General features: G+C 39.2%; 1 protein-coding gene across 1 annotated transcript in view; it reads right to left on the reverse strand.

Moving 5' to 3' along the window:
- Positions 1-10,004: 10,004 nt before the first annotated feature.
- Positions 10,005-15,716, reverse strand: part of LOC124789735 (disks large-associated protein 5-like) — a 200,698-nt gene continuing 194,986 nt past the window's right edge. The window contains exon 11 of the mRNA XM_047257186.1: positions 10,005-10,575. Coding sequence (XP_047113142.1) covers positions 10,526-10,575 — 50 coding nt within the window. The 3' untranslated portion in view covers positions 10,005-10,525. The remainder of the gene's footprint in view (positions 10,576-15,716) is intronic.

A 15,716-nucleotide genomic window follows, 5' to 3' on the forward strand; every position in this document is an offset into this window, starting at 1 on the left:
GGGGTAAAGTGGTTTAACTATGAAAATATATAGGCGATCCACTTAACCCCAAATAGTGAGGTAAAGCAGATCAGATTTTCATAATTTCTCTCTTGGTAACCATGTTCTGTAAAAATATAACGTTAGTGGAATCTGAAAGATGATAAATGTAAAATACCTGACAATTTTTTATCAGATTCTAATTAATCATTTAAGTCCTCTTTTATTTATTTATTTATTTATTTTTTTTTTTAAAAAAAGGATCAATTTTTGATCCACTTTACGGTACCTTTCTCAACACAGACTTTCCTAGTAGATCAATGATCTCAATTTGAATACCGTGGGATGTCCACTTATACACCGAATGCCCTAAGCAATCTTTAAACTCAGGTACGTCATTCTTTCGGAATTCCAACAATTGAAAAATTTTTGAGTTTATATCTTCATGCTCTCTAATTGCTAGTCCTTGTTGGCATATCAACTGCATGGTAGTAAAAATTGCCTGAAGAGCTAAACTGCCTTTCTTCATATCACTAACTAACTGTTCATTCAATTGGGAGGCCACACTTTGGTTAGTGATAGAATTTAGTTTTAAAACACCTTCTTTACGCATAAACGTATTTTCATGAAGATGGAATTTTTCCAAAGCCTTTTTCCAGTTAGAAAACCCTATGGAAGTAAATGCATCTTCTTTTTTTGAAGAAAATTGTAATAGATTTTTAGCATCTGCCTCTTTGCAGGTTTTGCAAAATACATTTTTGGCAGATGATTCATTTTCTAGCCACATATATTTAATCAATCAAGACTTCTGAAATGATCTTCCCTTACCGAACCGTCCAGGTTTCGGCTGTGAACGGTTCTCGCCTGAAGACGACGAAGCAATTGGCGACACAATAATTGTTGGAGTTTGACTTGCAGTATCATCAACTTCCAGGAACGACTTTTTGGTAACACATTTATCCGTTACAAACTTAATTCACAATACACTAAGGAACTAAAGCAAACGAATAAAATATAGTCATATAAAACAGTCGACTAGACACTACAGTCAGAACACTGAACACGTTTCCAGCATACACCGAACGGAACTATCCACTCTGAATGACTGCAATAGCAGGGTGGGCTTTATATAGCCGCGGCGTCATAATGTCTCGAAGTACCAAGGCGACACGAGGTGAAGGGTTCCAGGCACTTCTGCTCCAGTCCTTTTGATGTCACTATGACCGCAGCACTGGCCCGTCGGCGCCAGACTTTACACGAAGCTTTGCACACTGGGACTAATTCTAAGTGTGCTTGCAGCACCATAACACTAACGTGATTCACACCACTTGTTTTCAGTTAACCTGCTTACTACCATAATAATTTTTTGTTTTAACTCATTACTGAATGTATTTTAGAAGGTAACTATTGTCAAACAAGGAAAATAAAAAATTCCAACATAATTTTGTGATTTTAGAAAGCATAATATGACTAATAATTTTCTTAGAATTGTTGGGGGTGAACGAATTTTTGAGGGGGCTCGGGCCCCTTCAGGCCCCATGGAGTCAGTGCCTGAGGCAGAACAAAAGGTTTCGTTACAAAAGACACTCACATAGGTTTGCTCCTGAAAAGCTCCAGCAACAGCCTTGATTTTCCCCAGTATAAATTGTTGCTTGGAATAGGGCAGAATAGAGGAAAGTGGCCTAAGAAATAAAATAAGGCATTTGTGGGTTAATTGTGCTATTTATGTCAACCAATGTTCCATTAAATTCTTTGACAAGTACTTCAAAAGAAAATGATAGCAAGAAAAAAATTATTCACTACAGGTGCCTTATTCAAGTTAATTTGTTATCTGTTTATGTCTTGCCTCTGGTAATTGGTAAATCATATATGAAAGGATAAACAATCAATTCCTAAAAAAAGTTGATAATAACTACTGTCATTGGTTCAGTGTGGGTAGTACACTACTATTCCAAAAATCATAACAAATATCATGTCTCTTGTCAATTATGTTTTTCAGCATACTGAAAGCCATGTCAGCATTAGCAGACTGCCATTTTGCTACATTGAGAAATGTATCCTCTTCGAAACCAAGTCATTGCAGTTTTATAAGAATGAAGCAATACAGTAATAGAAAAGCAAGGATTTATCACGTCTCATAACAATGACCACTGATTTTCAAGTCATCTGTTTCCAAGATACCATTCTTGTTATTTTAGCAGTATTCTTACAGGTGTTTTACATTATTTCTAAATTCAGAATTGGCACAAAAACCAACAAAATTGTATTACATACACACATACAGAAATGCAGTAGAATAACTAAGGGCTGTACCTAGCAGACACTGTAGGGAAATAAAAAGAGAACTCTGCACGTACCAGCCACTACCACAAAACTGCCCGATTCCGTACTTTACATTGTTCAATAGAGAAGTTAGATTGTCATTACTGGGATAGCCTTCAGTTTGGCAGGGCTGAGAGGGAGGGGGGGGGGGAGGGACAGGGAGGGGGAGGGAGGGATGGAGGAGGGGTGGGAGGGAGGGGGAGAGAGAGAGAGAGAGAGAGAGAGAGAGAGAGAGAGAGAGAGAGAGAGAGAGAGAGAGGAGGAGGAGGAGGAGGAGGAGGAGATTAGTGTTTAACGTCCCGTCGACAACGAGGTCATTAGAGACGGAGCGCAAGCTCGGGTGAGGGAAGGATGGGGAAGGAAATTGGCCGTGCCCTTTCAAAGGAACCATCCCGGCATTTGCCTGAAGTGGAGAGAGAACAGGAAACACTTTAAGTTCTGTAGGAGGCTGTAGTAAAGAGCTTCATGTGCTGTTGAAATTATTAGCTGTGAGACAAACAAAAGGCTAAAAGACCAAGGTTTTCCAGCTACTAGTGATTTCTTACAATTCAAAACTATGGATTGTGTGCATCAAGGGAAGTTTCCCTAAAAGTACTTTCTTACGAGTTCACGACTATGTTCACAATGCCTCTTGCTGGAATCAAATTAATATCTTGGGTTACAATGGACATTTTCACTATTGATGAAGTGATTGTTCTATATTGAGCATACATAAGCAGATTGGGTGCTCTATGGAGTCTCCGATTCAGCAACATGTACCTAGTGATGCACATACAAAGAACAAAGCAGTGCAGTCGTCTAAAAAGCAAATGTTACTGACGCAGAAGCAAAGAGATTTTAAACTATGGAGAAGCATAAAAGCCATTATCAATTTCCTGAGAAGTGGTGAACACACAAATCAATCAAGAGTAGATTGTTTTGTGAATGACAGCCTTTAAAGTGCTGTGGTCTGAGGGAACTCAGGAAAAAAAAAAAGTTCTTGTATGTATTCATATGCCGCAGCCTATATGATGAAGGCAGCAACTGTACCGAATATGTTCTACCTGCATTTGACATGTTCACCGCCACGTGACCGCTGGCAGCCATGGCAGAACCGCATGCCTAATGCCATGTCCCTCGCCTGGCAATGAAACATCCACCATTAAGCATGCAGCAGTCGACATGTTAATCCGCCTCATGTGTCTTCCTCATGCACTGCAGTGTATTGCTGATGAAATGTGCAGTGGAAATAAAGAAACAAAATTTTCATACATAAGAAAGTGCTACATTGTGTCGCTCAGTAGATTACTGCTGCTGAAAAGTGTTTCTGCTGAAGCAGTTGGTCTTTATAAATGAACACTTTCATTCACAAAATCTGTGATTGATTACAAAATGCTTTCATGTACTTAAAATAAAAAAATTCTCAGACGTCCATCCATAGCAACTATGGCTTCTTTCCTAGTGCCACTAAAGAATTAAAATCTATCACGTTGGCTTTGCAGAAATTGCTGAGAATATCAAATGCAAGCTGACTGACATAAGAGGCAATATTGAACAGAGAAGAGCGAGTAAGTTTGATGCTGTTTTGCTAGGAAATCCAGGCTACCCAACTGTTGCTACTATCTGCAACATATTCAGCTGGGAAGAAGACACTCCAACAGACTTGACTCTGAGCACTATGGAATTTAACTACTAAGACCATCAGTCCCCTAGAACTTAGAACTATTTAAACCTAACTAACCTAAGGACATCACACACATCCATGACCGAGGCAGGATTTGAACCTGCGACCGTAGTGGTCACACGGTTCCAGACTAGCGCCTGGAACTGCTCGGCCACACCGGCCGGCACTACAATGGACTTCTCTACAGGAATGTTTCATCTCCTAAAATTTGTACCATCAATGTCTTGTGCTGTCGAGGGATAATTTTCATCCTGATTTTGATCAATGACATTCTATGCTCGTAGAAAATTTGAAGTAGCTGGTTGCTCACTGCACTTAACTCTTTTATTAGCACAGTACAGATCTAAAAAATAAGACAATATATGTAACTTAAAATTACCTTTTTAATGTATTTTTTATGTTTCTGCTATGTTTATGTGTACCTGTATGTAAGATATACAGTAGGATTTAATGCAACTCAGAAGTTGATTTCAATGAAATTGTTTCATGCTAAACACTTTCATGTATTACTATTGTCTTACACATTTTAGGCCTACCTATTTTTGTTACATAAGTACATACATATTTTGTGTGATTATATTAAATGAAAATCAAGGCTCTACGTATAATCACAGATGATCCGAGTCATCACACTACTGTAAATGAATCACTTAGTATGTTCACAAGGGCTTCCAAACATAGTTTTCCAAAAAATAATTTCCTGATACTGCTTCTGTATGATCATCTAAACACTCCAATATTGATTCTGAAAACAGATTCTGTTGCTGCATTTCAGCTCCCATAACATAGTCCCTCATGTACACATACTACTGTATGAGAGTCTGCAGTGGGATGCATGGTTGCTACTTGGTTTTTAAAATGGTTCTCTCTGTTTGGTATGATTGAAAAGTACTAGTACTGGACTGAGCAGGTGGTTACTCATATCCTTTATTTGACTGAAGAGAAAGTCATTCTATCTTTATCAAATGGAGAAAAATACTGAACTAGCGACCCACACGTTACTCATGGGCAAAAATAGCAACATTTTCATATAACTAACAACGTGAGCCAGGCTTCATAGATGACACGGTGGCATGGCCACTCATTTGTCAGTGGGGCAGTCATCATCTTGAGATGTGGCCTGTATATATAATGGCCATTATTTGGAAGTCACCACTGGGCCGTATTTCCGCACACTGCAGGTTGTGTGGTATCTTACAGCTCTCATCATTGCAGAAGACGTCACTCCAAACACCAAGTAACACGTTGACTGGTATGAGGTTGGTGGTAGCCACAGCAGAGCCTCACACCAGACCTGACCTGGTGTGGCAGCGAAATGTCCACGTCTATGTATGCTTCAGTCAATGTGTTACATACAGAACAAATAACTTTTGTGCTACCTAAGACTCATATGCCAATCAAGTGCAAGTATCAAAATCCCTACAATAGATCCAGAGATGAGCCTTCATACACAGGTAGCAGAGGACTAGTTTTTAATGTTTATCGAAGGAGAATATATGTATTTTGGTAATAATAATTGTGTGTGGCTGAATGGCTTTATGCCAGTCTTTCAATTGGACATCACTTTGGCAACTTGTGTGTCCCTAAAGTATCACAGTTATCCAATGGTAAAAAGGGGACGTACAGTTTAATGTGGAATCTGAACCATGCTTTGTTTTAGGTGAATCTCCATACCATGAACACTAGGTTAAAACGAAGAGTGAAAAATCTGTGAACTGGCCGGGACTTGATCGCATGACCTTTCTATTTCAAGGTGCATGCTTTACTGCAAGACCATCCGGCCCATCGTTTTCACACTGGCAGAGGACTTTAATTCATCTTAGTTCAGTCAAAATCTAAGAAATATTTATAAATTATATACACAAACCAATAACTATTAAGTCAAAACCGGATAAAAAATCTCCACAGTAGTTCCCCTGAGATTAGGCTGAGCATACAGACAGAGCATGAGACTAATTTATTTATATATGTATAGATTAGTAAAATCAAACTTACTGGCAACAATCCTTCATCTCACATAGCTGGCTAATTTCTAAACAGCTAAATACACGCAAATCTGAGACTTTCCTGCGATGTAGGACCCACACGTGGAGGAGCCCTCAGTGGCTGTGTTGTCCAGCCCTTATAAGTAAAGGTTAAGTAATTATTCACTTAATAACATTTCTAACCATGGATTCATACAAGAGACAAAATTACAAATGTAGCAACCTCAATCATGGGACTATGATGTGAATATTTGGGTGAGAAAACTTAATATGAAAATTCCTATTATAAAATTAATTTTTCTCGGTTTTCTTGACTCATTGATGTGTTGCTTCAACACAAAACCATCAGGGATATTAGACACAAAATGTTGTAATATTTAAAAAATGGAGCTCACACTTGCACAGATTTTTCACAGAGCCTTTTAGGACATAGCTATGTGACGCTGCTGTTAAATCTTTGTAAAGAATTAATGCAGTAGTTGCCACTGCCTTTACTTACCATGTAATGTCGTGAGAGTATGCAGAAACCTACCTCAACTGCTGTGTTTACAAACACATGCAGCCTGATCTACGAGCTGACTACCCTCCACCCACCAGTGCTGATGTGGTAACATTTGCTGCCGTTTGTATTCTAGCCTCGTATCTCATGGTTTACTGCACCTTACTAAGGACTGCACAAACAATTATTTCCTGTTTCATTGGTTTTCCTCTCACAACTTCTAATTCTTGTGGAGGACTTCCCATATGATGAGATATCTGGAACTGTGGATTGGTGTCATCATGTGCTATAAAAGGTTACCTCGCATTATCTTGAGTTCTAAATAGACAATACATAATAATTCTGTCAATTTACTGTTGCAAGTTTGTGGCCTGTCTTCTGTACCTTTTTTCAATAACTTCATACAGCTGATACATATGCTGTTTGTTTTATCTCTGATGCTATCATGGTCGGGAAACAAAAGATCTTCATGTAAGATAACTTTAATCAGGATACAGAGAAGTGGTAACTGTTAGGGTAACAATTTCGATTTGTTTTGATTGAGGCTACCACACTCCCTTAAACATTTTTATTATCATTTGCACAACTGCTACACCTACATCTCTTCCAGTGTCAAAGGGTGTCTTAGACAATCAATGGCTGGTGAAAACATGTTTGATAATTCTGTGCCCAAATATGTTACATTTTACAGTCACTCCAAGTCTTCAAACTGTAAGCATAGTAATGCCCCGCCAGTGATCGCGCTGCACTATTTTCCACGACACAGATGACCTAGGTGGGAAAAATGAAACAGTTTTGGATACGAAGAGACGTGGGTAAGATTTTTAAACACTTCTTCTTGGACAATTTCTCCCTCAGTTTGCCAACATCCACTAATAAAACAAAGTCTCTCTCTTTACTCAAAATATTGAAAAGATAGAGTAAACTTCACGTCATGCTGCAAAAATCTAAATAGCTGATTTACATACCCCATTCAAAGAAATCAATTGAAAACATCAAACAATTACAAGGGAAAATTACAATAAACTAGTCAATGTGGAAGTTATTTTGCATTACACATTAATAATATAGCACAAGTATTACTGAAAGATTTAAACTATGTCCAACACCGTGTAACCTCAATATCCACATTTCACAGGCCGTTCTATCTGGGCATGCCACAGAGGTTGACCTGAACCTCAACCTTCCTAGTTCCACAGAGGGTCAATCACAAAGATGAAGTGTAGCAGTCCTGAGGAGACCATCTGGAGTTTAGAAGATACACAGAGGAATACATGTGGGAAATTTGGTCTGTCCACAAGACATGCTAACAAAAAATCAGTTGGCCGCACACTGTCGGAATGTTCATATCCGGGTTTAAGCCTAGTCTGGCTCACAGTTTTAGCTTGTGACACCTACAATGATGAAGTGGCAAAATTGCTTACTACCTCGAACAGATGTCTTGATAACTATCCCAGAAGAAAGTGGATTGCAAGAACCTGTCTCAACAACTTGGGGTTGGCAGATAATGAAAAAACTGCATGTTAATGTGTTTCCATATGGGCTGAAAGTTATTTAAAATGCACAGTGTAAATATTTTAATGTGCTCTACAATAGACAACTTGGGGTCCCAGAAATATCTTGCAAAGTTTTCCTTAAGCAGCCCATGGCTGGGAAAAAGCTCACCATGTAAGTTGGAGACCATGTCAAACATCTTAGTGGATTCAGAATGAGATTTCCACTCTGCAGCGGAGTGTGCGCTGATATGAAACTTCCTGGCAGATTAAAACTGTGTGCCCGACCGAGACTCGAACTCGGGACCTTTGCCTTTCGCGGGCAAGTGCTCTACCAACTGAGCTACCGAAGCACGACTCACGCCCGGTACTCACAGCTTTACTTCTGCCAGTATCTCGTCTCCTACCTTCCAAACTTTACAGAAGCTCTCCTGCGAACCTTGCAGAACTAGCACTCCTGAAAGAAAGGATATAGCGGAGACATGGCTTAGCCACAGCCTGGGGGATGTTTCCAGAATGAGATTTCCACTCTGCAGCGGAGTGTGCGCTGATATGAAACTTCCTGGCAGATTAAAACTGTGTGCCCGACCGAGACTCGAACTCGGGACCTTTGCCTTTCGCGGGCAAGTGCTCTACCAACTGAGCTACCGAAGCACGACTCACGCCCGGTACTCACAGCTTTACTTCTGCCAGTATCTCGTCTCCTACCTTCCAAACTTTACAGAAGCTCTCCTGCGAACCTTGCAGAACTAGCACTCCTGAAAGAAAGGATATAGCGGAGACATGGCTTAGCCACAGCCTGGGGGATGTTTCCAGAATGAGATTTCCACTCTGCAGCGGAGTGTGCGCTGATATGAAACTTCCTGGCAGATTAAAACTGTGTGCCCGACCGAGACTCGAACTCGGGACCTTTGCCTTTCGCGGGCAAGTGCTCTACCAACTGAGCTACCGAAGCACGACTCACGCCCGATACTGGCAGAAGTAAAGTTGTGAGTACCGGGCGTGAGTCGTGCTTCGGTAGCTCAGTTGGTAGAGCACTTGCCCGCGAAAGGCAAAGGTCCCGAGTTCGAGTCTCGGTCGGGTACACAGTTTTAATCTGCCAGGAAGTTTCATCTTAGTGGATTGTCACAGACACTGAAAATTAAAGTAAATTTTGACATAGCATTACAGTTTCTCATTACAACTTACTGATGACAAATAAGACTCCGCAAATATGGACCCGACACACCAACTTGCTCTACACTGCCAGTACTTCAAACAGAATAACTGTGTAATTTGAGTTATCCTCATATCTAAAATGAGAACAGTAAGATGCACAACATCCTCGTATGATGTTAATCAGAGAATGAATGCTTGCACACTTAACATATTACTATAAAGCAAAACCACATTTGCTGTAAAGTAACTAACATTTCAGGGGTGGCATATTGATAAATTAGTTGCATATTACACGACATATTTGAGACTAATTTTAATAAACAATGGAAACTCCAGGTAGGAATATCAACAACGTAGAAAAAGATTTTGCTACTTACCATAAAGATGACACGTCATGCTGCAGACAGGCACACAACTAAAAGACACTTACACGTAAGCTTTTGGCCACAGCCTTCATTAGAAAAAGAGAAACACACACACACACACACAAATCATTCACAAAAGGATGCACACCTCATGCACATGTGACCACCAACTCCAGCAGCTCGGTCAGAATGCTTATGTGTGTCTTAATTGCGCCTGTCTGCAACTTAACATGTCATCTTTACACTAATAGCAATCTATCTTTTCCTACACTGTTTGTAGACTAATTTTACTGATGTTTGTAACATTATTATCAAGCTCGTATCAAATTATGGTGGAATCCAGAAACAAAATATCATAAGGGAAAGTCGCTTTCTCTATTCAGTTCAGATCCATCTTCATGCTTGGTGAAAGAAAAAGAGGAAAGCATGTTAAACCAGATCATAGTTTAAACTTAACATGATTTCTGTACCATAGTGCAGTATTAAGTGTAAAGTAATCAGTATAATCGATATTTTTTTACATGCATATATAATTTTTAATCAGATCCATTTCAGTGATGTACAAATAACATGTTCCACAGTAGATGTAAAACCATGCAACAATGTGAACAATATTTCCACTAAATGAATACATAAAAATTCTGAATAACTGTGGTCCACTGCAGATTATAACATTTGGACTTTTCCTATGTTCACTACAGAATGCTTAAACAGTACAAAAAATAAGATATTGAATTCAGAACTGAAAATAATATACATCAAAATAAAATCAAGCAATAATTAAAAATTTATCTCAGTTGCTGCTCTTTGATAGATTAACCATAAGTTTATAATCTTAGCAGCAACATGTGGTCACTGATAATTCTTAGAATGGCTATTTACAAAATACTCACACCCGCCACAAAATACAGAACAGGTACCATTACATGAAAGTCCAGTTTTACAAACATATGAACAAGATACAAATCTCAGCATAAAAATGTGAAATTACTTAAAATAAAGACATTTGAAGACATTTGATATGAACACAATGTCAGTCAATGTTGTAAAATCTAACATCTTCATTTTGGAGAACCAATAACACGTTGCTGTCTTCTACTACGAGGTGTTTCTGAAACAGAGGTACAAAGAGTAACATTAAGAAAACATAAAGATGCACGCGGCCGAACCCCCACAAACCCAAACACACACACACACACACACACACACACACACACACACACACACACAAAGAAACACAAATTGACTGCAGTTTAAACTGCCAAGATAAAAATGTGAGAAAAATCCTTCAGCTGCATTTCCAACAAAATATTTCATATCTCTCGCCCTGAAATCAAACTAGTTGTCATAAAGCATTTTAATAACCAACTAAATCGGATGGGCATTGATTATTCTCTGTCACAAAAGCTGGCCTCAGCTTTCAAATTTACTTTACAGAAAGTACACTCAGTGTAACAAATGCCTTGAGACTTACAAGCTGAGTCCGGAAGCATTAATGCATACTGTTGTCTATAATCTCAAAAATTGAAGCACAACAATAAAAGCAAGAAGGAGCTTCTGTTAACATCAGAGCTTTCGTTCTGATTTACTAGATTAAATTCAGCTGGCATAAATACAAATAGTATTAAGCAATATATTGACAGTTTATTGTTAATAAAGAATGCAGCTTAAGTTGTAAGTGTTGCTTCTCTTTTGATGATGTATATATTGACTTTTTCACAACACCCTTCCTTTAAGGGATCCACTGAATGAATAAAAAGTTTGAATTTTTTTAAAACTAAAATTTGATTTACAAAGGCAACAAACTGCGAGAATATGAAGTCAGATACAGGTAGTGACTTAAGGGGTATTTAGCAAAGACATGGTGAGAACTAGGAAGTATATAGATTTTATTTCTCAGGTTTTCTGGGTGTTCTGCTGACTTGTTTCCATTGTATGCACAATATTTTGATAAGCGACCTGGCATATTCCTTCAGACTCTGGTTTAAAGAGCTCAAACACTTCCATCTAAAGACAGCCTCAGAGAAGAATTACAACAGCTATGATAGTGTTCCGAAGGAATGGGTACCTTGACCATCAAATTAAAAGGGTGATGCAATCAAAACCAAGAATGGCTGGGAATGAGGTAGAGACATTGAGGAAGAGAAGCAAAAAATAGCTTATCTAGCCTATGCAGGCCCAGTATCAGTAAGATCGACAGTCTGCTATGAAAACACGGTATTCAGCTTGTTTCATTCTCTTCAACTAAGATAAAAAGTATTCTGTTCAATGTTGAAGACTATCAAGGTCTCTGAAAGCTGGTGTGTACTTGACCCCATGCGAATGTGAATTTCTTACATGGTGCAGACACAACAATAACCAAGGAGAAATGCAAGGAACATCAGTGACACAACCAGCAGATAGCTGTCACCGACTACTGCCTTGGATATACTCATGAAGTGAAATATGATGAGACCAGTACCACATTGCAAATGATAAGATTCTAGGATAGCATAATTAAGGAGTCTATCGAAATAAGTATTTCAGAAAATCTATTAAACAGGGATGGAGGGCTCTCAATTTATTAAAATCTCACTGGGTACCACAAGCTGAGTGTTTGAATTTCACAGAACATCAGTGTGAACTCTGAAAAACAAAAAGAGCATCAAAGGGCGTTGTGAGCAAAGAAGACTGCTGGGTCAGTCAACCAAATATTGTGCAAAAATTGAAACCAACTTGGCAGAACACCTGGAAGCACACTATTACGCATACAGATTTAACTAAGGCACTGAGAATCATAACGGTTCAATGCACAGGAACAAATTTTGAGAAACATAGATTAAAGGAACGATTTAGGAGCATACACGCCTAAAACGACATTGTCTGGTGGCATGGGAAAACTCACTCCAGTGGCGTGCTTGGCAATAAAGGGGCGCCAAACTGGCTGGGAATAGAATGGTAATAAATCCACCTTTTACTCCTGGCAAATACTGCAATTCACTGCACTGTTTACAAGGTGTATAGCTTTGCTTCCACCACTTGCCGATAGGTGGCGACAAAGGTAAGAAGCAGTCAAAAGAAACAGATCGCAGATGTCAGGCAGTTAGCTTGGACCTTGGTCAACATAACCTCATTCAAACATTAGTTGACTTGTGTCTGCATCATAAAGTTGTTCTTGATTGAAAATGTTTTGTTTCAATATGAAGAAGACAGCAGCTGAGTCTCATGGAATGCTCTCAAGTACGTATGGTAAGAACACTATTAGTGAAAGAATGTGTCTTGAGTGGTTCCAATGCTTCAGGAACAGTGATTTTAATGTTGTAGACTAGCATAGTGGTGGAAGAAAGAATGTTTTTGAAGATGCTAAATTGGAGACATTGGTGAGTGAAGACTCGCGTCAAAAGAATTGGTACGATTAGTGGAAGTGACACAGAAAGCCATTTCAAAACATCTTAAGTCTATGGGCATAGTTCAGAAAGAAGGAATTTGAGTCCCTGTGAGCTGAAACCAAGAGACATTGGACAGCATTTGTGTGTTTGTGAACAGTTGCTTCAGAGGCAAAAACGGAAGGGATTTCTGCAACGCCTTGTGACCGGGGACAAAAAATGGGTTGATTATGATAACCCTAAATGCAAAAAATCATGGGGATATCCCAACCGTGCTTTCACGTCGATGGCCAAGCCGAATATTCACAGCTCCAAGATCATGCTCTGCATTTGATGGGACCAGCTCAGCATCATGTACTATGAGGTGTTAAAACCAAGTGAAACAATCACAAGTGCTCATTATCGAATGCAATTAATGCGTTTGAACAGAGCATTAAAAGACAAATGGCTGCAATACAGCGAGAGGCACGATAAAGTGATTTTGCAGCACGACAACGCTCCACCCCATGTTGCAAAAGAGGTCAAAACATACTTGGAAATGTTAAAATGGGAAGTCCTACCCCACCCACCGTATTCTCCAGACATTGCTCCCTCTGACTATCACCTGTTTAGATCAATGGCACATGGCCTGGCTGACCAACACATGAAGAAGTCACAAATAGGATCGTTTCATGGATCCGCTTCAAACGATTAACAATTTTTTTAATGCAGGATTTGTAAACGGCCCGAAAATGGCAGAAAGTAGTGGCCAGCAATGGAAAATACTTTGAATGATACATGTGTAACCAATGTGTTTCAATAAAGCTTCAAATTCTGGGGGAAAAACAGTGGAAGCAAAGTTGTACACCTTGTACATCACATTGTGCACAGTATTCCAGGTGCTGATATGCAGAGGACAAATCAGGTGTCCGGAAACAGGTGTTGTAGAGAGCTGTGGCCAATGGGAACACCTTGAGGGAACGCGGTTTGGGATGGTGGCGCAGAAGATGAGGTACATTCCTCTCGTTAATCGAACTGCGAAAAAAAGCTGACATTCGACACGGATGTAAAATCCTGCTCTCCATGCCTACTTCGGCGAAGAGTGGCAGACAATGATGTGAGCCACATGGTGTTGAGCAAGAAGAGCTGCCGAGAGCACAGCCGGGAGGTGTTGCCTCATTGAAGTGGAAGAAGAGACTGCTTAAGCGACGGTTTGACAAGGGTGGCAGCCAGAAAGCAAGGTAGTGTAAGCTGTATGTCTGGGGGAAGTGACCAGCTATGGAGCTGGGGGCCAATGGTACCTTGGCTGGCGGACACTTCACTGATCGCTGGTTTCCAGTCGGCACAGCTCGTTATCTGCTGCTACAGGTGGAGACGATGGAAGGAGCTGCCACAAGATGTTCATGAAAATCAATTTTAGAGACAAACCAAAAGTCTGAATTGTTTTTTAAACAAGTCCCAATATCCTATACTTCCTATGGAAAAATAGTGTACCCACTTTATATTATGAAAAATTAATTAATATTTCTGAATATATTTATTAGTAGTTTTAATTCACGGAATTTTCATATGTGGGCTTGTTATAATAGTGTCTTTTGAACTTGTTTGTAATTAATGTGAAACTAAAATCAGAACATAAAGAACAGATACTAAATGCAAAACACACACACACACACACACACACACACACACAAACACACAACACACACAAACACAACTATTACATATTCCAACACTTTGTGCTTCTCGTTATCATCATTTTTATTAAGCACTTTCTGTGGCTTGAGATTCAGATAAAACTGCCAATGCACCTGAGATTATAAAGCTTTACACACATGATGTAGACATTAATTTATGTTGTCAATCCCAGGTAGCAAATGAGCAGTGCAGAGCAACAAAAATTTCCTTTGTGCTTGGGGCCCATATGGAAATGAATATCAGAAAAATCGGAGCGACAGCTTTTTGTGAATGTTTATACAAAATGTGTGGCACTAGATACACAAGTAAATCTAGTTCACCACAAGATCAGCAGGTGTCAGAATGAAGCATACATGCATGTTACAGTCTTTACATATTTATCTAGTAGTACATATTATCAATGACTCACAATGAACTTCTGTTATTCCCCTCTATTTCTTTCTTCTTTTTTTGTGTTCTGAAATTCAGAAACCTATTAGTCACCATTACTTTTAATGTGAATTCACCACTGAGCACTTTATTTTTAGAGAAGGCTGATCATGTGTAATGTTGAAGATCAAATCCAGAAACAATGACCTTAAAGATTCTGCTGACCACCTGCAAAAGTATGGTGAACAGGCTGCGTATTGTAGAGTGTTCAGACAGGGTTACCACAAGAGGAAAGTAAATACGTAAACCTAATACTTGGCCTATGTTTACTGTGATCACAATCATTCCAAGCAGTAACAAAACTTTATGATCACACAATTGACCATCACATTCAACGGAGACAAGTACTATCACTACCTCTCTTGTGCAGCAGCCCTGTCAGGACAGTAAACGGTACACAGCATGCCATGTCTGCTCATCATACTTCTGTCGGTCGGCACAATATTTGCTATCTTTGTTTTTGGATTTGCTCTTTAAGACCACACATGACAACCAAACCATTTATGTCATGACTTTAGTACAACTCACTGAGGACTTATTAAAGACTGTTGGCAGTATGAGGTGCTTTTTTTTGTCATTGTTCTATAGGTTTAGCCTAATTTCTTGTTATGTTTCAGTGCAGGCAACATGGAGATGTTCTAAGAATTCAACCAGTCATAACACACTACAGGGTGGTTATAATTAAAGTTTCACTTCCTGTGCATGGAGTTAACAATACAGCAGAGAAATTAATAAAATGAAACAGGAAGGAAAACAGAAGACAGAATATTTAAAGTTCTAA

This window comes from Schistocerca piceifrons, chromosome 3, assembly GCF_021461385.2.
Source record: "Schistocerca piceifrons isolate TAMUIC-IGC-003096 chromosome 3, iqSchPice1.1, whole genome shotgun sequence".
Lineage (NCBI taxonomy): Eukaryota > Metazoa > Arthropoda > Insecta > Orthoptera > Acrididae > Schistocerca > Schistocerca piceifrons.